Source organism: Bidens hawaiensis, unplaced genomic scaffold (genome assembly GCF_021521415.1).
Source record: "Bidens hawaiensis isolate Kalapana, Puna unplaced genomic scaffold, B.hawaiensis_p1.1 tig00000326_1, whole genome shotgun sequence".
Taxonomy (NCBI): Eukaryota; Viridiplantae; Streptophyta; class Magnoliopsida; order Asterales; family Asteraceae; genus Bidens; species Bidens hawaiensis.
The window spans coordinates 6957835-6984356 of record NW_027491025.1 but is presented as its reverse complement, the minus strand read 5'-3'; the positions used below and the strand labels follow the sequence as shown (position 1 = coordinate 6984356).

The 26522-nt window shown below is 35.1% G+C and overlaps 1 protein-coding gene across 2 annotated transcripts in view; it reads left to right on the top strand.

Moving 5' to 3' along the window:
- Positions 1–359: 359 nt before the first annotated feature.
- Positions 360–26522, top strand: part of LOC143622433 (photosystem I reaction center subunit psaK, chloroplastic-like) — a 154189-nt gene continuing 128026 nt past the window's right edge. Inside the window, exons 1-3 of one of the 2 annotated variants that reach the window (XM_077093590.1) lie at positions 360–542; positions 929–1015; positions 1109–1337. In XM_077093590.1, coding sequence (XP_076949705.1) covers positions 459–542; positions 929–1015; positions 1109–1336 — 399 coding nt within the window. In that variant the 5' untranslated portion in view covers positions 360–458 and the 3' untranslated portion in view covers position 1337. Of the gene's footprint in view, positions 543–928; positions 1016–1108; positions 1492–26522 lie in introns of those variants that run through there. The other variant, XM_077093583.1, reaches the window with a different exon arrangement.

The window sequence follows — 26522 nt, the reverse complement described above, 5'->3', positions numbered from 1 at the left end:
TTGAATAGCAATCAAAGAGTCTTACAATGACGATGAATAAATTAATAGTGACAAATACCTTTCACTTTTCAACTCGGTTTGAACAAACTTATTTCTATATTAAAGTGAGATTCTCTTGACAACAAAAATAAAGTTAGGAGTGTTAGTAGTCATATTATCAGTTTTGATCATCGACAATATGCATAGTTTGGATTATTAAAGTTTCAAAACTAATTCATCTAATAATAATAATAATAAGTAATTATAATTCTAATAATAATAGTGAATAATATATAAATAAATAGAATCTAGTGGATATGGAGAATCCAACCACAGAATGCCATGTAAGCAACAAGGATCAAGGTTTATCCTGCTTCAAACTTTCCACGGCCACAAACACAACTTTTTTATGTGGCTTATACTTTAAACATCTTTCAAAGACACTAATTTTTCAAAACCAAAGTTTCTCAAGATCACAAATGGCAACTGCTGTCATGTCTTCTATTCCTCAGTTCACTGGTTTAAAGGCCACTTCATCATCACTTTCACATCTTCAAAACATGGTTAGTTGATTCAAGTTTGTTTAAACATTGTATTTGATTAAATAAATATATTATAATATTATATGGCCTTTTTCATGTCCATTGTATACAATGACATATTTAGATCAACATATTTAGCCAATTGACGAGTTTAGGTTCCGTTAATAGTCCATCAACAAGGACTCGCATCTGTCATTTTCTTGTAGTTTGACCCCAAATCGTTGTTGGTATTGTATATATAGTGAATAAAGCAAAGTTATTATGACCTGCTAGTTGAAAAGCTCTGGTTCTCAACTTTGTGGTTGTTTTTCATTTTGAATGTTATTAATCGATAATTTAATAAAGGGTGGATGAATATTATAAAGTATTAATGATTATGTTTCTTTTTTTTTCTACGAACTTTTCAGGTTTCATTTCAACCAATGAAACCCAAAGGAAAGGGAAAGGGAGCTTTAGGTGTCCGTTGTGATTTCATCGGTTCATCTACAAATCTGGTAAATCACTTGTACTCGTGTTTACGCTAACATAAACAGTATCGAAAGCAACATAAATACTTAACCATATTAACATATTGTTTGGATATATAGATAATGGTGACATCAACCACCTTGATGTTGTTTGCTGGCCGATTCGGGTTGGCACCATCAGCAAACAGGAAGGCGACCGCAGGGCTTAAACTCGAGGTGAGGGATTCAAGGCTTCAAACAGGCGACCCTGCTGGCTTCACACTTGCTGATACATTGGCTTGTGGGACCGTAGGTCACATTATTGGTGTTGGTGTTGTTTTAGGCCTCAAGAACATTGGTGCCATATAAACTTCTTGTTCGAAAACAATTGTCATGTTAATAACATTTGTGTAATCGTCTTTGTTTTGAGTTAGTGTTATTTGTATTTACTTTTAACTTATTTATGTAACGATGGATTAAGACATTACAATGTTAGAAAACCAAAACGAAAATTAGATTTGATAAACATAACCAAAGTTTAAATCATTAAGTGCACTTTCAATCAAGCGAATACTAATGGGTTGTTATATTAATTTTCAATATTCATTAAGTTTAGGGATATTGGTTTTAAAAACTCCTAACTTTGATTAATTAGTAGATAGCACTCACAACTTATGAAATGTTTCCTGACACTCTCAACTTGTAACAGATTTTCTTCTATCACTCCCGGAGTAACGAGACACTAACTTCGTGAGTGTTCGGGGTAAAAAAACGTCATTTTTTTAAAGTTCAAGTGATAAAATCAAAATTTCATTTATTATATATTCCATATCCTTCTCCACCCAACCACCACCCCCTTTTCCCTGCCACCACCACACTGCAGCCACCAACTAGTCAACCACCCCCACCGGCAACCACCAAACACCACCACCACCACCGGCAGAATTCATTTATGCCTCAGATCTATTGTACCATCTTGTGGTTAAGTTTAGCAGCTTTACTGATGATGATATATAAGACCTTAAACTTATCACTCCAATAAAACCCCTAATTTCAAGATGACATATGTACAACAATTACCTTTGCCTTACTAATCTTAATCTTTAATTTCCAACAAAACCCCCAATTTCAAAATCCAAAAATCGTAGATGATGATGGCGATGGTGTTTGTGTGTGTGTGGTGGATATGATGATGGCGATCCACTTTCCAGGTCGCCAGAGATGGTGATGATAACAGGGCGGTGGTATGGTGTAACACCACCAAACTACCCTATTAGAATTTAGCCTTTTATGTCATACTCTTAAAGTCTAGGGACTAAAACTAAAAATTTTGAAACTTCATCCATCGCGATACGCGATGGGATAAGCATAAGACCATCGCGTAGCCCTAAGGACTTGCACACAAATCAACATTTGGGCGGCGTAGCGATACACGATGGCCAAACTCATAGGACCATCGCGATACGCGATGCCCACGTTAACAACCGGGTACCCGTGTCCAACCACTTTTCACCACATGGCACGATATGACAGGCCACGTGGCAACATGTGGCGTTCTGTTAAAATTGCGGCGTCGATGGCCAACAATTTACTCCATCGCGTATTGCGATGTGGTGCAGAATCTGCCTATAAATAGGAGGTTACGGGATTGAGCCTCCTTCATCCCAAAATCACCTTCATATCACACACACTTAATCTAGAGAAGCGTGTCCGATTGCGTTAACGAGCCGACGTTCCGTTCCTCGAAATTTGTGCAAGTTTTGAAGTTATAAGCAAGTTATCAATCACTTAAGCAAGGTTAAATCAAGATCCTACCCGTCAAGTTATCACTATTTTTTTTATTTATCATTCCGAGTACTCGTATTAAGGTAGGAGTTAATTTTAAGTTATTCAAGTTATAGCTTAGAATTAAACGAGGCTATGGCCTTTAATCTTGAAAGCATTTTATAAAAAATCAACGAGTTTCATAAACGTTACTTCTTGACGAAATAATGTTAACAAAGGATATATTTTGACGGACATGTAGTAAACTGTAAGGGGGATAGCACTAGTAGTGAGTTTCTTGCCTAAGGAAAAGTAATTCGTAGAAATCCCAATCAACCGCGGGACCCGTTTACTTACCTGGAGAAACTCACCAACGTGTTAAAACTTATTAAGCCAAAGCATGTTATATCAAATGTCACATAAAACAAAATGTTTTCATTCAAAGTTGTAAACTATTTCAAGGTTAAGCTTAAGAGTAATAGCTTAATCAAGAAACACTATTAAAATATTCATACAAACCTATTAATGTATAGGTTAACATCATTCTCAATCAAGAAAGGTTTCAAACGCACCGACAGTACAGGTGAATACGTTAACCTTTACAAACAGTCAAAACGTATTTATACTCTATAAGATAAACGGGTTGTTTGTCTTAAAGAGCCAGTCAACGTTTACATAAGATTACGTGATCTCTAGAACGTGATAATACAAAATAGAAAATAAAAGCAACTCAGACCGGTTACACATGTGTCTGGATCCAAACATAATTGTTCAGCCTAAACAGTCAAAGGCTACGTGGCTGCAAGCTAACAGTCACAACTAGTTCTCCATTAGGGGCTACGTGGCTCAGGGAACACTTTTTTGTGTGTAGGGTAATGGTACAAATCCCGGAAGTAGATATATTTCTACTGAGCTTGATCAGAAAACTATATTTGTATTGTAACTGTTATTTAATTATTTTTGGAATCATACATGTTCACCAGCACATAGCTGACGTATTTTTCCAACCCAATGCAGGTAACTAAGTACTTATAAGATGTAGCAAGGATTGGAGTCTTCGTGGAGTTAGAAGCGCATTACGTGATGGCTCAAACTTTTTGATGTTAAAATCCTTGTAATAAAAACATCTATTTTGCACATACTTGGGTATTTAATTCCCAAGTAAATTTTCAATGTGAATTAATATTATAAACAACTTAAAAGTCTTCCGCTAAAATTAACCATAAAACTATGATATATTTACAAAACAGGTACCAACTATTGGTCACACGCTTAGGCCCTAAGTCGGGGTGTGACATATGGTAAGACGGTCAGATCCGGTAGAGAGGGGTAAGTACGACAGTGGTGGTGACAGATTCTTTCGTCGTGGTCTTCGATGGCAGTGGTGGTTGGTGGTTGTTGGTGGGGAGGAGGGGGTGGTGGTTGAGTGGAGAAAGGTGTGGATATATAATAAACACAATTTTGATTATATTCTTGAACTTTGAAAAATGACATTTTTTACCCTAAACACTAGTGAAGTTAGTGTTTCGTTACTCCGGGAGTGCCATAAGAAATTATGTTAAAAATTGGGAGTGTTAGAGAACTTATCGTAAGTTGGAAGTGTTATCTATCAATGGATCAAAGTTGTGAGTATTTAAAACCAATATCCCCACTTAACTAGACATGTATACCTTTGGTGTTTGTTCTTTCTTTCTTTTTATTTTCTTAAGATTTAAACATGCTAATTGTCAATTTGTCATATTATTATTTTCTTCTCAAATAACTCTATTTTTATTTTATTCCTTTTTTTTACTTTTTAGTATCTATTATTAACGAAATCCCAACCAATTATAAGTATCTAGTTATAAAAACACTAGGTTAGGAACCCGTGTCTTACACGGGTTGAACGATAAAAACGATATAATTGATAAATCTTTTTAAATACGTTATATGATTAAAGTTACGTATTACATATAATAATGAAAAATGAAAAGTTCATAAATCACAAAATATACAAATAAGTTACAAGTTTTATATATACAAATAAATTGCTATGATTTTACTAAAACATTAACAAACCATACGTTGTATAGCAACAAAGCATATACAAATCATATATACAGTTTTTTTATTTGAACTAATTGCTAGTTTCCCTAACTATTGATGAGGCCATCTGATGCTAAATTATTGCTTCTAATATTACCTGCAATTCACAACAAAAAATAACCAAACTAACCATGATGTAATACTGATGGAGGCCCAAGTATCGAAGGACGTGCCATGTTATATTTGGAGGCCCCATGATCGTGCCTCCAAAGGTGGCCCACGAAAACAAGCATAACTTGGCACACGAAGCTCCGTTTCAAGCCCATTACCGGTCAAATCGAAGCTTGAGAGGAGGAGCACATTGTGGCAAACGCCTACGATAGTTTGGCCCCTGTCCGAAGCCCAAAAACGCCTCCTAAATAAAGTTATGGATCTTTTTATGTATTTTTGTCAGTTTTTGCATTTTTCATTTTGGGTTTGTGTTTAGTCCATGGCCTTTTTAGGACCCATTTCGTATTTGGAAGTCTTTTTATAGGCTGGTAATGTAATATGAATAGTTAGACTTGAATTTGATTATAATTATTTTTCTCTTCACTTTCCCTTACTTCGTGTGAGATTTGGAGGCTTTTGGAAGATCATCACGGGAATTCGCTGAATCAACGTGATCCGATATCCGTATCGTTTTACCGCTGCATCAAATACCCAACACTTGTCTCATTCATTCAGTTCCATTTTTACATTCATAATCAGTCAAATAGATCGAAAGAGAGACAGAAAAAGGAAAGATTGATTGGCTAAATTCATTTCAGCTCGATTTCAAAATAATAAGGCTTTTGTATTCATATGTAACACCCATATTGCTAATCAAAATACTGGACAAGCAGTGTTCCAGTTCCAACCTCCATACGAAATTAGTCACTTTGACCTTTTACCCAACCCTCTTATGTTTTTGCTCTTGTAAATAAGGGGTTTTTTTTGTCAAAATAACCTCACGTATAATGCTAATCAAAGGGCAAGCAGTGTTCCAGTTCCAACCGGTCCATACGAAATTAGTCACTTTGACCTTCTATCCAACTCGCTTATGTTTTTGATCTTGCTAATAAGGTTTTTTTTTTTGTCAAAATAATCTCGAATAATCTGATCAATTGGTTTCTACCCAACTCGCTAATGTTTCTGATCATGTTTTTATCATGGTACATCCAAATTTGTCATTGACAAAGGGGATCTATTGCACGCAACTTGGAACAAAATATAAACCAAGAGTCAATATACTTCAGGTTTGTGAGAAGAGTAAATAAGTAATTTGGGCAATCATAATCAATAAAAGGGGTGGTGCAGTGAACATGACTTTATGATAGGAATCAAACTCCCTTAGTTGTAATCCACGGTAAGACTAGATAAGGAATGGATGGGATAATGATAAGGCTATATAAGGAATGTTTTAAATCTTAATTAAATTTTAGTTTTAAATTAATAAATTTAATTAGAAATTATAGGTTAATACATGAGAGTGTCACTTGACAAATTATTAGGACAATTAAAGGGTTTGTGATTCAATCAACATTTTGTTTATTATAATAGTAGATTATAAATCAACAGGTATTTTACTAGTGTATGATACCTGTGGTGTTTTTTTCTAAAGATTTAAACATACTAATCGTCATACTATTATTTTCTTCTCAAAATAACTCTATTTTTTTATAACTTTTTAGTATCTATTATTAACGAAATCCTAATCAAATTATGAGTATTTGGTTATATAAATATTAGAAAAAATTACAAATTTTGTCCTTTGGAATATTCAGAATTATGGATTTGGTCCTTTGTGAAAATGAGTTTCACTTTTTATCCTTTATTTGGATATTTGTTTTGGTTTTAGTCCTTTACACTAATGGATGTTAAATTTTCCAGTTAAGTCAACCCATGTGCCCTGCACATGAGGGCATTTTAGTCTTTTAGCCATCTGAGGACTATTTGAGTAATAACTTAAAAGATTTGGTTCATCTATTCAAGTATATACATTTATCACTTTCACTACCAAACCCTAAAATACACCCAACCACATCACCATCACCATTACCACCACCATCACCACTACCACCACCCCACCCCTACCATTATCTTTTAACCCTCCCTACTTACCGCCGTCGATTGCCACCACCAGTTACATTGACGAAAACACGAGGAGGTTCGGATAGTCCTCTCATTCTGCGCATGTCGAACACTCTGAACAATACAACTGCCGCCATCACCGTTCACCATTCTTGTCAGCGGCCCACCACCACCAACCTTTATTTGTCTTCATGGATCTGTGTCTTAGCTTGCAACAACCCCAAATCTGAAAACGATTTCACATATCTGAAACCGACCTCGCTGGAAATTTGACTTTACTTCACCAATATGCATCTATCTACACACAAATCTGCAAATTCAGAGAGAGAGAGAGAGAGAGAGAGAATGAAGATGGTTTAGGTCGATTTATAGGTTTTAGATAATGTTTTCGGGCGTTTTTGGCCTGTGACGGGTTTCACGTTTTCTGGCTAACAAAGAAGGGCGGCGGCGGTTTGGTTGTTGTGAAGCTCGCCTCCGAACAGAGAGGGACAGAGGGTTTGGTGGTAGAGGTAGCAGATCTTTTCTTCATCTTCGATTCCGTTCTTGCCATCGGAAACTGTGGTCGGCGAGGGGCTGGGTGTAACCAGACATGTTGGTCGGCGTGAGGTTATTGTTGGAGATGGTGGGAGAGAAAGAATGTAAACCGGAAAATGATTGTATTTCTTTTAGTTTTTTAATATAATCTATTTTATCTTAAATGCATAGGAGAACCAAATCTTTTAAGTTATTACACAAATAGTCCTCAAATGGCTAAAAGACTAAAATGCCCTCATGTGCAGGGCACATGGGGTGATTTAACTGAAAAGCTTAACATTTGTTAGTGTAAAGGACTAAAATCAAGACAAATATCCAAATAAAGGATAAAAAGTGAAACTCATTTTCACAAAGGACCCAATCCATAATTTCGAATATTCAAAAGGACAAAATTTGTAATTTTCTCTAAATATTATAAATATACAATTATTGGTGTGCATATGGGTGCTAATTATGTCATGTAGAACCACTTAATTTGAATTCGACCATATATCTCATACGAAATACATTAATTTTAAATCGTACTCACTTAAAATTGTATAATTCTAACCTGATCATGTAACCAAATTGTCGAAATAAATAAAGTGAGATGACAAATAAGATAGTTTGTGATCAAGTAGTTAATAAGTCACATATGATTTGACGAGTTCTAATTATGTTGTATTCTCCCGTCCCTCTAAAAGTGTCATATTTTAAAAAACACAAATTTTAAGAAAGTTTGAATGATTGCATTTTACGGTTAACAAATTACTATAATGCCTTGACATATATAAAAAGACAAAATTTAAGAAAGTTTGAATGGTTATATTTGTGTAAGGGTAAACTTGGAAATTAGTTAATAAGTTTTGAAAATGAACATTTGTAATGAGACAAACTAAAAAGGAAATATGGACACTTTCAAATGGACGAATGAAGTAATAAACATGTTAAACTAGTCATAAATTAGTCGGAGAATTAGTGTTATCAAATATATATTTTTATTTATTTTAACTTTAAAAACAATGAAAAATCAATATTATCATTTATATCTTTACATCTTTTGACTTCATATGTTAATTATTCGTCATATTCATATGGTATAATTTTTTTATCTTTTTATAATTTGAAATTGTTATGGTAATTTTTTTCATATGTGACTCTCTCTTAACCATCTGAGGGATAGTCGCCGTTAAAAAAAATAAAAAAATTGAGACGGTTCTCAACTCATTTGAAATTATAGAAGACCACATGTATTGTGTGGCCTATTTTTTTTATTTAAAGTCCAAAGGGTAGACGAGTGTAGGGTGGTTATACGGAAGCCCGACTCAGTTTAGATTTCTTGTTCAATAATTTATAAACCCCAGTCTATTGAACAACGCTATGTACTTGTAATTATTTGTCACTCAATAAAGAATATTTAGTTGTCACCAGTTAACGTAGGTCAGTTTAGACCGAACTACGTTAAATCCTCGTGTTCGTTTATTGCTTTCGCGTGTGTGTTCGGTTCGTGTGTGTTTCAGGGCCGGCCCATAAGGGTGGCGGGGTGGTCGACGGCCACAGGCCCAACACCCTGTTAGGCCCGAAAATTATTTTTTTTTAAATTATATATATTTTTATTAAAATCAATATGTATATTTAACGTTTAAACTTAATTACATGATCACTAGCTTGGTCTAGTGGCAATGGGGTATTACTCTCAATCAAAAGGTTATGTTTAATCCTCTTTTTATACAAAAAAATTTTACACAACCCAAATTATAACCAAGTAAACCTATATAAAAATTTAATTATTTAAACCAACAAAATACTCCTTTTTAATTAAGGCCAAAAAAAATTCCGCATTCGGCCTAATTTTTTTTTTTTTTTTGCTTTCTCGAAGTCGTGCCTGGTGTGTTTAATCCTAACAAGTTGTATCAAGAGCTTAGGCTTATTACACATGAAGAACACGAGAAGCAACCGAGTGGTGCCTTAGTAACATGCTTAGGAGCCCCATATGTGCTTATTTGTTTACCTGATGTGTTCTATTTGATTGTTAACAGCTTACGTGATTACTTGCTAGATTAAGTACTTATTTATCTGTTTAATGAACTGTTTATTTTATTTGTCACACACACACACACACCTCCGAAGCTATGCTTCACTCTCAAAATATTTTATTACTCCTAGATTATGTCTCATTCTCAAAATATTTTTTATAACTTCGAGGCTATGCCTCAATCTTAAAATATTTCTGTTAAATTTTATTATACTCTTTTATTGTCGAAAATTTCCTTGCGAGTTCCTAGCTTTGTTTTTGCTCGTTTTCACTTAAAACTAGGGAGTGTGACAAGATTCCCCGCCGTATCGGAAATTTTCATGCGACCGACACTTTAATCATTTAACGTAACCGGCTAAATGGTTACACCATTTATTGTGTTTTATTGTTTTTAAAATGTGTAGTCGGGTGTAAAACCCATGGGACGCCATGGACATGCCAACTATACATTTGCACAATTCGTTATACTTGCGATATTTTGTTGAAACGTTATCATCCGTGGTGATACACGAGATGTTTCAACTACTTATGCTTGATTTTGTTTACTCGTTACTTAGTTTGGTCGGTTAAATCGCCATGTAACGCTCACGGGCCGACAAACTCAATTGATTCGTTAGTTCGTTAATTAAGTTGGGTTATTCAAATTGCCATGTAATGCTTCTGGGAGGCCAACTTAACACATTTGTTTTGGTTTTGGTATGCTAATAAGTTGGGGAAACAAAATGCCATGGAAAGCTCATGGGAAACCCAATACATCGAAGAACATTCGTTATCTATTTATTTGTTTGTTTATTTGATTTTATACGAAATGATTTATTACTTGATTTAATTATTCAATTATTATGTTATTCAATTTTGCAATTAATCAATTACTTACTAAATCATTTTTTTGAATCAAGATCTATTGATTCGATCTACTCATATACTCAAAACATTTTTATTCTCCTGATCGGATACAAATTCTTCCTTCATCAAGACCCGTTTCTCACGAGCCAGTCAAAACAATTTACACTCTATTGGGTTTCACCTATTTATCTTATCACGTTATTATATTATCGAAATATCCAGTAATCTAAATAATATTATTGCACAATCTAGTAATCAAAGGACTTTCTTACACTCATAGTATCATACATAAACTATTAAACATATTTCAAGTATTCAACTTCAAATTTAAATTTGTTAAAACATATCAAACTTTTGATAAAAATCATTCACTCATCAAAGTAACTCATTGATTTTCAACTTAGAGTCTAACTTATCCTTAAGTTATGAATAAATATCAACATAACATATTTAAGTTTCGTTTTACACAATAACTCATATAAAATCCACACAACTATCCATTCTTCTCATTAAATCACATCCTTATTAATCATAGAAGGTTTTATCAACATCAAACAACATCAATCATTTATTTTCTATAACCGCCTCATGCCCACATGTTTAGCCAAGGAGATAGTTCTTGCAATCTCTAAAAATGTAAACTCAATTTTCAAAATATAAATACAATCAGTTCAATCTTGTTCATTAACTTCTTCACTAATAAATTCAATTCATTTACACATACTCCTTCTCATAACAACAACAATAACAAACGCAAGTCTAAACATCAAATGCATGTTGTTAATCCAATTAAAAATCAATCTCAACAAAAATCTTAGTGTCTTAAACAAGAAACCTTACTCTACAATTCACTCATTATGCTTCACTTGCCACTATCACTATTCAATTCGATCCTCATACCGTTTTGCACCCAATGTAATCGTTCGGTTATCTTGTTAATACTTGCCACATACCACAAGACGCTCCACAACTGTCCATGCCACCTAATTCTAAAACCCATGATACGACGTTTGTTTAAATTTTATACCCCACGACCCGTAATGGCAACAACTATGGAAATCCTAATCACCTACGCCGTGTGTGTTCTTGATTCAATCATGTTCATCAAGCTCAAAATTTCCAAACTTATTTCATTAAACCCTACTGTGCAACCCAATCAAAATATTTCAATTCAATCAACTTTAATTATTCAAAATTTTTATAGATCTAATTAATCATGTTATTTTAAATTAGATAAATAAATCATAACTAAGTTTATCAAAAAGGATGTTTTTGTCATATTTTTTATCTAAACGTATTTATCTTTCTCAAACATACATTATAACAAATCTTATTCGATTTTTGGATCTAAAACAATTTCAACTCTAACAATTTATTAATTTTAAGTAATCTTGCTCATACAATAAAATCTATCTTTTCAAAGACAATCGTTAACAATACTATACTTCCAAAAGATGTTATGAAATTTTAATATTTTATTAAAATGCCTCAAAACTTTAACTCATTTTTAGCAATATTTTACACAATAACTATCTTTTATTTATAACCAAAATATATTAAAATTCTTATTTTATTCTTAAAAACTCATGTATTTCAAATGTTTTGTAACCCACATGATGGGACGAGTTATGTGGACTATCCGACGATCAAAGTAATTATGGAGGCCTACATAATTATCGAGGTCCTCGCAAGGAAATCATAATGTGTGCAATTGTGTGTCATAATATAGAATTGAAAGTAGTTGGGATAACGGTACAAATGTAGAGATGATAAGGACATGGTGGCTACGCCGCTGGTACATCCTATATATAAGTGTCCCTATCGGATTTACATTTGGAGCGTCATTTTAACTATTCAAAGTTTTGTGTCATGATAAATTTTTAAATTTTAATTTAATATTTCCTCTTAAAAAAAATTAATGGTTTTGTATAGTATTCTTTAATTTCGGGACGAAATTTTCTAAAGTAGGGGAGACTGTAACAACTCGGGTTTTAGTTTACTTTATTAACATCAATAACCCGACCTGTTTCACTTCCGGGAAATTTATCATTTAAAATATCGCGTTTATCGGGTAATATTATTAAATATTATTTTATTCTTAATATATATTTTTATATATATATATATATATATATATATATATATATATATATATATAAATACTTTGAAACATATCAAATTTAAACCCAAACTACAAGTATTACCTCTTTATGTCTACACACTCAAAGTGTAGGCACTAAAATGCAAACAATATTATTACTATCAGCTATGACCCGTTTATACAATACCCAAACCCGAATCCGTAACCCATCTCGCAAACCCGTCACCCAGATCGTATCTTGCACCTTAATTCTCATCTCAATCTTGGAATCAGATCATTCATCATAACATACATTCCTAATTCGGCCTTACCGACACTAGGATTTTGGAAACCATGATCAATTTTACGCGTATTGCCTATATGAACGAACGGACCTAACTCGTTAATGAAGTTACCGTATAATGATCATCATAATTCAATTTCTCTCATCTGCACCATCTCACCATCAGCGCCAAATAAACCCCTTGATTAATTGGATTACTGTGACCTGCAAATACCTGTTCATCACCATCCTACAACCGGCTTTAGTTTACTCAAATAAACCCTCGATACTCCAAGGAGAATGGAATCCTTGTTGGTGTATCCCGAAGGGGTTCATCATTCTCACATCATCATTTTTATTTTGATGATCAGGTGAGTACAACATTCCCTTATTTTACTTCTTTTTCCACGTTTTGGGGACATATGCGTAAATTGTATTTCTCATATATACTTATACACAAAACTGCAACCATTTTCTTATGTGTTAACAACTAATACATCACTTGTTTATGTGCTTATATGCTTTACGTGAACCGCATTCGGAGAGGTCCAACATAATCTCATAATAGTATGATCATACGCCAGTCGTGATAGCTTTGTGCTTCTCGACATCTCAATTATACTTGCTCATTTGGTTAATTTGTTATTCTCATATGACTTGTTGCAATACTTATATTTTTTTATATAGTATATGTACACTTAAACTGGTGTATTGCTCACTCAACCTTGTGTTGACAAAACTACTTTATTTTCAACGCTTATGCAGGTTATCGTTTGATGTGAAGTAACTGAAGTACAAGATCACTTATGGATTTATGCTAGAAGAAAAATTAATGAGAAATATTATTTATGAATTTGATTGTTGATGTACATTTTGTTTTGTTTGGATATTGTATGAATATTGTTTCATTTGAAATTTATTTAATAGATATTGAAACTTATAATATTGCTTAATAGTACCTTGAGAGTTGTGGGCAATCAGTTCACGCCCAGGCATTTCCGTCGTAGGTTGGGGTGTGACAAAGGAGGCTTGAGCCCATCGACAGGAGACGCGGGCCCACCTGGCTCGCCATGATGACTATTTTCGTATGTTATTTGTTGTTTCGCAGGTACCGCTCCCACCTTCATTGACTATTACAGTGGAGCAGCCGGTGGACCCGCAGGATGATGTCGATGACACTCAGCCAACACAGTAGATTTTGGTTACCATTTTTGCTTTATTTTGTTTTTATTCTCATGGTCTGTATAATATTAATATTATATCGGGAATATTGTATGGGTAACTGGTTGGGCGTATATGTATATATCTTTTGATGTCTGTTGTGTTTGATCTACTTGTATATTATGTTGTAACCAAACTTTGGGGTGTTGTTTACTATAAACCCTCACGAGACCCCACTCATCCTCCTGGGAGGTTTAAAGGGCTTGTTGCATACGCTAAATGCAATCGTGATTCCTACGAAAGTGAGTTAGGTCTTTTAACGTTTTTAATTTATTTAACAAAATTTATTATGAAACAACTTAATTCGGCTCGGTAATTGTTTTAATAAAAATTAACAGAAAATCATTTTCTTAACTCGTAAAAGACCTATGTCTTACACTTATGAGAAGTTTGCTTCTACACGTCTCGAGGTATTGTAGGTTTGGTTGTCAGTTTTGGTACTTGGTTGAGACGAGAGTGTACGAGTGTTTACGAGAGTTCGCGAGCCGACTGGTCCATTCCAGTTGATTTCAGGTGATTTCAGTTTCATAATCTATTTTGTTTTTATTAGTTTAGATGTTAAAAGTGTAATTGTATAATTGCTAGTATCACCATCACATTTGAGCCCCGAGTTTTAAAATTATTTAACAGTCAATAAGTCAATTTCAACCCCGTCCCTCAAATGTTCATTAATTGTTTAAAGATTTTAACATTGAGGACAATGTAAACCTCAAGTGTGGGGATGGGGGGGAATTTGAAAATTTTAGCCCGATAGTACCTCGAAGAGTGTTCGGAAACCAAAGTTGTTAACTGTTAATTATTGCCATTAATGCCAAATTATAGGTTTCTGTTCATGGTTGGTTTTTCAGCTTCTCGATAGTCTTACTCACAAATGTTTTTAAAACGAGAAGTTGAAAATGGGGTCGTTTAGGCGGGGATAACGAGTCATGGGGACGGGTACACATGTTCATGTCGGCAGCCTAATTCCTCCGGTACGTGTGTGAGTTTGACCACACATATAATACATAGTATACACATGTCATTTGAGTGCTTTCTTCGAGAGTGATTTGATTATCTCATGGATCGGGGTCGTAGTTTGCATAAATGCAAAAGTGATAGAGGCAATTAGGTTAAGCCTCGTCTGGATGAGTGAGAGTGTGGGTACTGGGGGTTGGGCCTCATACATTATACATATGAGCATGGGTAATGTGAGGGGCGGGGGGTTGGTTCCCTTAGAAAACATTTCTTGGACCTATTCTTTCATTTGATTAACCCCGATGTTATATTGCGAGACGATCCGACTTAATAGGTTTCTTTGTATTTGTTTTTTTATTTTTGTATTTGTATTTGTCCAGTATTAAGCATCACGTTTATTATGTTTAAAAAATAGCAGAAAGCCAAAAAGATGTCTGTTTATATTCAGTTACGTAATTAGTAGTTCGTTTGTGTCTGTAAAAAAAAAGATGAAATCAGTGTTTATGTTAGTATTGTTTATTTAGTGTTATGTAATAAGCCGGGTCGGGTCGTTTAAGCTACTTGAAAAAATCCCTTCCATACCCTTACACCTAGCCCCGTTACAACCCGTTTTAAGTCCTCTTGATTTGCATTTGTGTCAAAGCAGTTATATGGGTGGATAGTTGTTGATACTTGGTACTGAGAGCAGAGTGATACTAACACATCTTTTGCTAGTCCAGATATTAAACCGAGAGGAGAGATGTTATATTATGAGTGGTATGAGCATGTGTGCCTTAACCGAAAACAAAGTACACTCGTCTGGGCGGCTCTATTGTTTTTATTATAGCATTTAACCTTATTTGTGGGATGTCAATCTAGAAAGTGTCGGTCTGGGAAACTGGGTATGACCTTAAAGCTTACTAGTATTAATGGTGATAAATTACACACCTATGATGGAGGTTGATGTTTTCTTTAGAGTTTGCTTGAGGGCAAGCAAAAGATGAGTGTGGGGATGTGATGGTTGGTTAATTTGTATATGTTTTAGTTCGTTTATTTATTAGTTTTAATAGTTTATTATAGGAACTTTGATACTTCATACGTGTATTATTTTATTTCAGGTCACATGCGTTAAAGTACTTAATTTGGACCGCTGATGCATGTATTGAAGACCCGGGACGTCCAGCACGCAAAACGAGAAATATTCATGAAGTTTGCTGGTGACAAGACCCATTGCGATACGCGATGGGCTTGCTTGAGGACCCATCACGTATCGCGATGGGATGTTAATGAGAGTTTGACTTCTGGTCCATCACGATACGCGATGGACCAGTGAAGACCCCCATCGCGTATCGCGATGGGGTGTGCAGACGGGAAAATTAGGGTTATATTCAATTTCATCTTTTGACGACCCTAACTCGTTTTTTTATCAAGAAAGGCAATTTCCAGATGTTAGAGGAGGCGATTCCACCATTCCAGTTCGTGCCAAGACCATATACATACTCCATCTCATCATTATTGACGATTCCACGATGTCGAGGCACGGCTAATCTCCTAGAATCTCACCCGGGAATGTATAGTTTGTAACTCTTTTAGTTTTCTCATGTGACTAAGAACACTCATGTATAATAGTTTATAGTTTAAATATGATTATTGATGTTTGGTATTTCTGTGTGTTCAATCGGTTTAGGTTTACGTTGATCTGAACAATTCGTTACCAGTTGCTATAATAATTGATCATATGACTGTTTGATTAGATTGAATACGATAAAACATATGATTGCCCTAAACTGAGTCACACTGGCAGGGACTGTTTGATAATCAGTGCCGTGTGTAAAGCGATTGTTGATGTCTAAGGTTTTGTCTGATTGATCAGTCTGTAGTTAACCTTTAATAATTAATCTGTTAGATTGCATAAGATCACTGTAAGTTGCTTACTTGAAGTCCCGGGTGTGATTTTATTTTATTAATTGGTTGAAAGTTGTTTACTCGTTTGTTTGCTTAATTCTAAATTCAACTTATTGCTTGTGTGATCAGCACTAAAATCTGTTACTTCATAATAGTAAAACTGTTTACATGATTTGCATTGACCACATACTCCTGGTGGATATGATACCTCATTTACCCTATCTACTTAGGTTATTTAGGTTTTTGCATAACTCAAACGACGGTCATCAGCCACACAGGATTTTCTTGCCACACAGGACTTGTTTGCCGCACAAGACTTTCTTGCCACACAGGACTTAACTTTCTTGCCACACAGGACTTCTTTGCCACACAGGACTTCGCCACACAGGAATTCTTTGGAAAGTTCAACGAATACTAAATCTAATGTATAAATATTAAGATAAAAACAAGGGAAAGATCAAAGAGGAGGATGAAATACAAAATCAGTTTTTAGACAGCAAACTGTTCTGTTTTAATTAAGGTATTTAAAATATCAAACAATTTTATTATAAATCAAGACTTTCCAATCTACTAAATTTGAATGTTTTGAACAACTCTCATTTAGAAAAGTTTTGCAAATTCTTAACCTAAATAGGCCAAAGCAGCCATGTAAATCAGAGGGTACAAATTTGCGCACTATTTTTAAAATATTTATTGCGAACTCATAGGAATGAATTAAAATGCGTAAAAATAGTTTTTAGAACCTATTTCATTTAAGAATATCGTATAATTTGGTGTTGCATTTTTTAGTTTGTTATAAACAAGATATGCCTCTTTCTTTGACGGCTATATCTAATGTCAAAACTGAAATATTGCTAAAAGCAATATTTTAACGATTTCGAATTGAATTTTGATGAAATAAAATTATGCACTTTTTTGGATATGATTATATAACATTTATTAGCATATATCATAAAAAAAATCCTTGGGTCCTTTGAGCAAAAAAATAATGATTCAAAACAGAAAATAAAGATGTAAGAACGTTTCAAATGTGACCTTCGTGTAATCGATCATCTCCTTGTGTTCTTTGTCTCATCCACCCTATACATCATGGTGTATGGATTATGTGGATTCCTAGACATGATTGTGTTATGGTCATATGACCATTTGATTAACTAGTATGAAAAAGAATTTAAAATAAATAGAAATAAGATGAAGAAGACTTGAATAATTAAAACCCTACATTTGAAATGGAAAAAAAATAATCTCTTGAACTTCTCAAAGAGTGGTGCAAGAATGAAAGGGGTGAGAGTGAGTTCTTATTTATACTAAAATAAGGAGGTTATACTTTAGAATGTTTTAATGATATAACTGATTAGGAGAATGATTTGTGGGAGGAGGTTTGACCAAAATTTGAATGGTGTAGGAAGATATTTTTCATCTTTTAAAAATAAATAACTTTAGGTAAAAATAAATGTGACAAAAATAAATATGACATAACTAGATTAAAATGATGTACTTTGGTTATGCATCAATAATGTTATTTATGTGATATTTGAATAAAGAAAAAATCATGAGTGTTATAATTTTTATTTATATACATATTAGTAATGATTAATATTATTAAATAACTTTAGGAAAGAAAAACTATTACCTATGAAATATGTAACATATGGGTATGTGTATAATTAACTTAATCACATCGAAAATTTTAAACGAGTTGGGTTTTCGGGTCCGAAAATTGACGAATGTTACAATATTCACAACTTTTTGTGAATTTCATTTCGAAATTATAGAAAAACCATAACATAAAGAAAGAAAGTAAGAGTCTAAGAAAGATTTTTTTTTAAATATAACGTAGACCTTCGAATGTACCGGCGGCGTATCCACCATACCCTTATCACAGCGACATTTGTATCGTTACCCAAAATCACCCTCGGTTCTGAGTTATGACACACAACCGTATTCACTATGAGTTCCATCCGAGGATTTCGATAATTATGTGTGCACTCATAATTATTTAGGTAGTCGCATGATGCACATGGTTCATCCCGTGTAAGGCCCCGAACCCGGTAGCCCTACTTTCGCGTCGGATTTACTCATAAATACAGTTCTTACAAATCAGAGTTCATTAAAACTTTCGCGGAATATAAAAACTTTCATGAAACGTTACAGCAATCCAAAACTTGCCTTAATTAAACATTATTGTCTTTCAAAATAAACGTCAATTACATTAAAATGTTTTGAGTCTTCAGATGCCAGTCTCCTATTCGCCCACCATGTGCCCGCTCAAGCTAGCTGTCTCATTCTACTCACCTGCGTGCATACTAAAAGTCAGCTACGCTGAGTGAGTTGTAGTTAATCATACACTATACAATACATACACGTACATATATAAACCAAAGATACATATCCATACTTAACTAGTTACCCTTCTGTTCTACATACATACTTACTACCATACATACATACATATCTACAATCACTAACCTCAGTCTACCGAGAGTACGTTCATAGTCCGCCGTCTATACCTGTACTCAAGGTCGTGAACACGTAAAAGGTCCGCAGTCCTTACCTATGTTCACCATTCATGGTACGTGCAAGGTCCGCGGTCCTTCCCTATACCATCCCACTTCCACAACACGTACAAGGTCCACAGTCCTTCCCTATGTTGCAACCTAATTCATAGCACGTACGAGGTCCGCAGTCCTCCCTTATGCTACCACAGCACGTATAAGGTCCGCAGTCCTTTCCTATGCCATCCTACATCCACAACACGTACAAGGTCCACAGTCCTTCCCTATGTTGCAACCTAAACCATAGCACGTACGAGGTCCGCAGTCCTCCCCTATGCTACCACAATACAAATACAGCACGTATAAGGTCCACAGTCCTTTCCTATGCTGATGCCTATCTATAATACGTATAAGGTCCGCAGTCCTTAACTACGTTGTCGTCTATTATCTGTAACACGTATAAGGCCCACCGTCCCTATCTACGTTTACATATATCATCTACATTACGTATAAGGCCCGCAGTCCTTAACTACGCCATCACCAGCCGAGTCTATGTCCGACAGAAGCTAGAGGGATTTGCCATCCTAACTTACTATGTCGAACGTAGAACTCACATACCATTCGTGTACCTGTATACACATACTTCACATATACAATAATTACATTATAGCAAAAGAACACTCTAGGCGTTCTTTACATCCTTCATTTAACAACCATACCCCTTGTCATTACGTGCAATATCTGAAGATCGTTCACGCCCCGACAAGTATTCATTTGTAATATTCATACATCTTTGATATATAATATTCGTACCTTTATTTTTAACCTGACAGTACGCGCAATATCCGAAGATCGTTCGCGTACCGACAAGCAATCATTCATATCCAACACATATATCACATATGGTATACACTTATCACTTAGGATAAATGTATTAACAACACATCGAGTATGCACACAGCCCCGAAAACATAACAAGGAATGGGGCTAGAAACTCACTTGAACTCTGCTTCTTCCTCCGATAGTTGTAAATCCCTTCTTTAACTGTTCTCGGCTGACTGTATAAGTTACACGTATCAATACTCGCCTGATCTAATCTTGTGGCCTAGTATTAGCTTACTTTTACTTACCGTTTTAATCTATTCTCTAATCGAACTTGACTTTAGGCGAATTTAAACCTTAGGCGAACTTAGCTTTAGGCGAAGTTAAACCTTAGGCGAACTTAGCTTTAGGCGAAGTTGTCATCAGGCGAACTTGGCTTTAGGCGAAGTTGTCATCAGGCAAACTTGGCTTTAGGCGAAGTTGTCATCAGGCGAACTTGGCTTTAGGCGAACTTGGCTTCAAGCGAACTTGGCTTTAGGCGAAGTTGTCATCAGGCGAACTTGGCTTTAGGCAAAGTTGTCATCAGGCGAACTTAGCTTGCAGGCGAAGTTGTCATCAGGCGAACTTGGCTTTAGGCGAAGTTGTCATCAGGCGAACATGGCTTTAGGCGAAGTTGTCATCAGGCGAACTTAGCTTGCAGGCGAAGTTCATCAGGCGAACTTAGCTTTGCAGGCGAAGTTCATCAGGCGAACTTAGCTTGCAGGCGAAGTTGTCGACTGCAGCTACTGTTCGTTCTTAAATCCTTCGTTTCTTAACCAAATAACTCGATTTAGGTATCCACGGAATCGTCTGACCAACGCCTACAAACCCCAACCATCAAATCGACCTAACATCGATGTTTAAAGGGTGCGATTTAGGGATATAGGTTACGGGTTCTTTTTATCAATCGATTAACCCATCAAATCATAACCATTTTCAGTAAGATTAGCTTTGTTGGATTCGTTTTTACCATACAAACTCAGATCTATCATTTCTCAAATCAAACCGAACCTATACGAACGATTTCTAACTATAAACGTTCCTTGAACGAGTCGAACTACGAACACGGTTAAGCCTTGATGTTGTTTTGGTCCGTCACGACGTTCCAGCACCAACAAGCTCGGGTTTTCGCCTTCGGATCTTGGTTCGGGTTATAAGATGGTGTTGTGTGTGTTTTGGTGGTGTATGGAATATGTGAGAATGAGGATTAAATGGTGGTTAATGGTATTTATATTTAGGGATCATGGGCTTAAGCCCATGGACTCTCCTTCCTTCTTTCATAACCCAAGTCCATAACCCATATCCATTACCCAACACTAGCCCGACCCATACCAACTCCTACTCTATTTATTTATTTCCCGATAACCCGAGTAAACTTTCCCTCTATTATTAAGTAATATAATTAATATCATTTTGGAAATTTCGGGATGTTACATCCCGTTGTGCGGTTTGAAAACAAAGGTAAAAGAGAACTTTTTTTTTTAAATCGATATCATTTGATCAAGAACAATGAACTAAAAATTGAATGAAAATTGATGAACATAATTAACTAGTAAAATAATTAAAAAATGACGAAATTATTGAAGTTAACCATCGAGAGTAATAACAACAAAATGAAATAAACAGATAGAGGAAAATTTTGAAATTATATAAGTAACTTACACATACGATGTAGAGAAAATATTTGAGATGAGGAGAAAATTCACGTAATAATAAATAGCTTCACACAACAAACAAATCACATGACTTATGAGTATAATAATAGATAAGGTTTAAAACCAAGATTATAAAATCCATAAGATGAGGTAAGAGTACCATGAGGATGAGGTGAGTTTGGAGGGTTTGGGTAGCCATGTATTAAAATATCGAAATTAAATTTGTACATGTGACTCCTATTAGATAACTATGTACAACACATGTTCATAGTCCCAATTTCTAACACGTTTGTAGGAAATTGGTCATAGGTAGTTTATGATACAAATACGGTACTATTATATAACTATGCACATCACCGTGCACATAGTCCCGGTAATTAACCGGTCATAGACCACTTAAATCATGATAATAAATTGTGTAATAATAAATAGTGCACTAAACGACAAAATGGGAATAAATGAGTGATTGAACACCATTATAAATAACCATAATTCTCATTCATAACAAAACTAGAGATTTAATGAAGTCAATACATTAGATTTAAATGAAAAGAACTAAATAAAAGAAGCCTCTTTTGCGTAGCATCTCTTCATAAAGGGTTAGGCTTAGACTTGGGAACCGTTGATGTAACACACTTGTCCTTAAGTAGCTTGGTCACTTGAGGTTGGTTGGTTGATTGGGATTTGGTTGACTTGAATTGGTTGAATGGGTTGGGCTTGAATTGCTTGGATGGGTTGAGCTTAGATTGGTTGAAGTTGATTTACTGTGGCTTGGTAAGCTTGATATTGAGCGGTTTGGGTCGGGTAGGATTGAATTTGGTTCATGTGTGCGAGTCTTGGGCATGCATTGCGATAATGGTTAAGGTCTCCACAATTGTAGCAAACTCTAATAGTTGAGGGTGATTGAGTAAACGGTTGAGCATAGGGTAAAGTTTGAGGTTGGGTAAGAGGTGAGGTAAATGGTTGCATCAAATGTTGGTTGCGTTCACGACATGTGGTAAAGAGGTGACCAAATCGATTGCAATGGGTGCATTGTAGACACTTGAGGTTAGGCGAATGGTGAAAGTTACATATATCACATAATGGGTGTGGTCCTGTGTAGGGCTTCTTGGTGGGTTGGGCTTGCGATTGGGCCAAGACATAGTTTTGGAAATTGGACTTTCTTTTATTGTTGCGGTACTGGGGGAAGTTGTTGTGCTTCAAGGATTCGGGCTTAGAAGACTCGGGATTAGAAGATTCGGGCTTAGGTTCTTCGGTGGGCTCGGATACAGGCTTATCATTGGGCTTCTTGAAAATTTTCCACGTCAAGGTTCCGGCCTTAACGTGGTTTTCGGTGAGGGTACCGGCTAAGGTGATGGTATCATGGAGGGTTTGAGGGTCACGACTTAGGACGGAATCTCGGATTTGCATAGGCAAACCCAAGATGTACTTGTCGATTGAACGTTCAAGGGGAGTGACCATGTGAGGGATGAGAAGGCTCAGTTTATGGAAACGATCGTTGTAGATGGTGTCATTACCACTTTCTTGTTTCAAATTCCAAAACTCCTCTTCCAACTTCCGAAGATCATGTTTCGGGCAAAACTTCTTGAGCATGAGTTTCTTGAGCTCATCCCATGGCAAGGCCTTGGCAACCTCAGCGCCAAGCGTGCGTTTCTCACCGTTCCACCAATTGAGGGCATTCTTCTTGAGTACGCTAGAGGCGTGAGTGGTTTTTTTGTCCTCGGGACATTCACAGTGGAGGAACACGCTCTCCGTTTCTTCGAACCATTGGAGGAGAATAGTAGCATCGTCGATAATTAAGTATTCAGGCGGGTTGACACTCTTGAATTGTTTGATGGAGCAAGCAATTGGGTTTGGAGTTGTGGATTATGTAGGGGCATTCACAGTTTGGAGTTGAGAGATGATTGTTGGGAGGCCTTCACGATTCCCTTAGCGATGCGGGATGACATGCTACGGGCCGAGTTGCCGGTGCGACGGTTATAGTTGATAAGGCGGGAAGAAGGCATGCTACAATGACGACACGTGAAAAATTTATTATGTTTTGGTAAAAGAAAAAAAATTGCATAACTATGTGAAATTTCTAGTTTTGTGAAAATTCATGAGAATACAAGATAAAATTTTAATAACCTTAACTTAGAGTATTGATGAAATTGATAATTTGAGAAAATATTCATTCTTAACAAAATAAAAAAAAAATTAGACAAAAAACTCATCGTTGATTTAAGAATGTGATCGCCACATGACCACGTTTGATACAATGAGGGTAGTAGATTTGGTTTCGTTTGGTGTGATATGCTTTGGCTTAATAAGTTCCACACCCTTACTAAACACTCCAGGAAGGCAACCGGGTCTCGCGGTTGATTGAGATTTATGCGCAATGCACTTCCTTAGACTCGCAAGCCTTGGTGTCAAGTGTTCGGTAAACAAGTGTGTCACTCTTACAGTTTACTACATATCCGTCACACGAATCTTCCTCGAGGAGAGGGGAGTGAAAAGGCGGGATTTCTTAAGAAATTTCCCATTTTTTTTCTAAAGTTTGAAAACAATTTTGAGAGTAAGGCATAGCCTCGGATAAAGTGTGTGCTTTTGTGTACAAGAATAATAATAAATTATTAAATAGTATTTAAGCTACTGCAATCAATAATATAATTCAGGGTGCAAACACGTAAAGGCATATCATGTATAGGGACCCTAAGCATGCTACTAGGCCGTTATATATAACCACCTATCTTATAGCTTTCGGCTCTGATACCAATCTGTCACACCCCGATCAAAGGCGGCGGAACATGCCGTGGCGTAACGTATTGATTGGACAGTAGCTCAAAAGTCACTAATTAAAGCGAAAATAAATATTTAATTTCATTAACATTAAACACGTACACAAATTCAATAATTATAACAATTACATCATATTCTTGTATGTTTCCTAAGGTCAAACTATTGTCTTCCAACTTGAATAATATCAACTACTTGTACCTGTAACATGTATGAAAATAGAGTTTGCCAACACGAATGTTGGTGAGAATGCATAAGTTTTAGTTTTATATATATATAGATAAATCACAATTCATATGTAAATGATGAGTATTACAATTCCTATGAAAATGTAAACAACTAAATAGATGTGGACCCGTTCTTATTGATACGAAATCAAAGTACTTGAGTAAATGTATGATCATACTAGATGACGATGAGATACCAACTACCAAACATAAAATAAACAATTAAGCACATAGAGCATTATCATAGAGCATGCAATAATCACACATAAACATATATTGAATTGTGTTATGAATAGATAAGTATATAAAAATGAGTAATTTAAATAGGGTATACATGTCACCCCCAAAATTTAAAAGATGAAAAAGGGGGATATGTAAACTCACCTTTGAGATTAAAGCCAAACTTGAAATGACAACCGAAAGCATGTTAAAGAAAATGAACGATCGAACCTCACGAACTATAAATAAACAAAATATAATAATTAAAGACTAACTAATTGGATTGGAAAGTTTAAAGAATACTAAATCTAATGTATAAATATTAAGATAAAAATAATGAAAAGATCAAAAAGGAAGATGAAATACAAAATCAGTTTTTGGACAGTAAACTGTTCTGTTTTGATTAAGGTATTTAAAATATCAAACAATTTTATTATAAATCAAGACTTTCTAGTCTACTAAATTAGAATGTTTTGAACAACTTTCATTTAGAAAAGTTTAGCAAATTCGTAACCTAAATAGGCCAAAACAGCCATGTAAACCAGAGGGTACGAATCTGTGCACTGTTTTTAAAATATTTATTGCGAACTCATAGGAATGAATTAAAATGCGTAAAAATAGTTTTTAGAACCGTATTTCATTGAAGTAGGGCTGTTCACGAACCGAACCGAACGCGGGCATGCTCATACTTGGTTTGGTTTTAAAGCGAGCCGAACCGAGCGGATTGAATTTAAAGAAACGAGCGATATCTTTATGCTTGAACTTGGTTTGGTTTTGAAACCGAGCGGCTTGGTTCGGTTTGGTTTTGCTTGATTTCGTACAAAGTTTCCAATTTTAAATTTGTAAAACTTCAAAATTTCATTAATTCAAGACTTTTAACTCTAAATTGTCTAAACTTTCACCTTTAAAATGTATAAAACTCATAGTTAACAACAAAACATATATAAAACGAGTGGCTATGGTTTAAATTTGAACTTTGAATTCAACACAAAAGAGGAAAATTTTAAAAACTTTAAAAAATAGTATACTTTTATATATATACATAAAGATTATATATAAAACTAATAAATAAAAAATAATTCGAGCAAAACGAACCGAACCAAACCGAGCGAGGCTTTGCTCGTGCTTGGATTGCTTTTAAGCCGAACCGAGCCGAACGGCTCACTTCCAAACCGAGCCTAAATCGAACGAGCATTTTTCGAGCAAAATTCGATCGAACGAAGAACGAGCGGCCAGCGACGAGCAGTTTGGACAGCCCTACATTGAAGTATATCATAGAATTTGGTGTTGCACTTTTTCAGTTTGTTATAGACAATATATGCCTCTTTCTTTGACGGTTATATCTAATGTCAAAACTGAAATATTGCTAAAAGCAATATTCTAACGATTTCGAAAAAGATTTTGATGAAATAAAATTATGAACTTTTTTGGATATGATTATATAACATTTATTAGCATATATCATAAAAATTCTTGGGTCCTTTGAACAAAAATATAATGATTCAAAACAGAAAAATAAAGATGTAAGAACGTTTCAAGTGTGGCCTTCGTGTAAGCGATCATCTCCTTGTGTTCCTTGTCTCATCCACCCTATACATCATGGTGT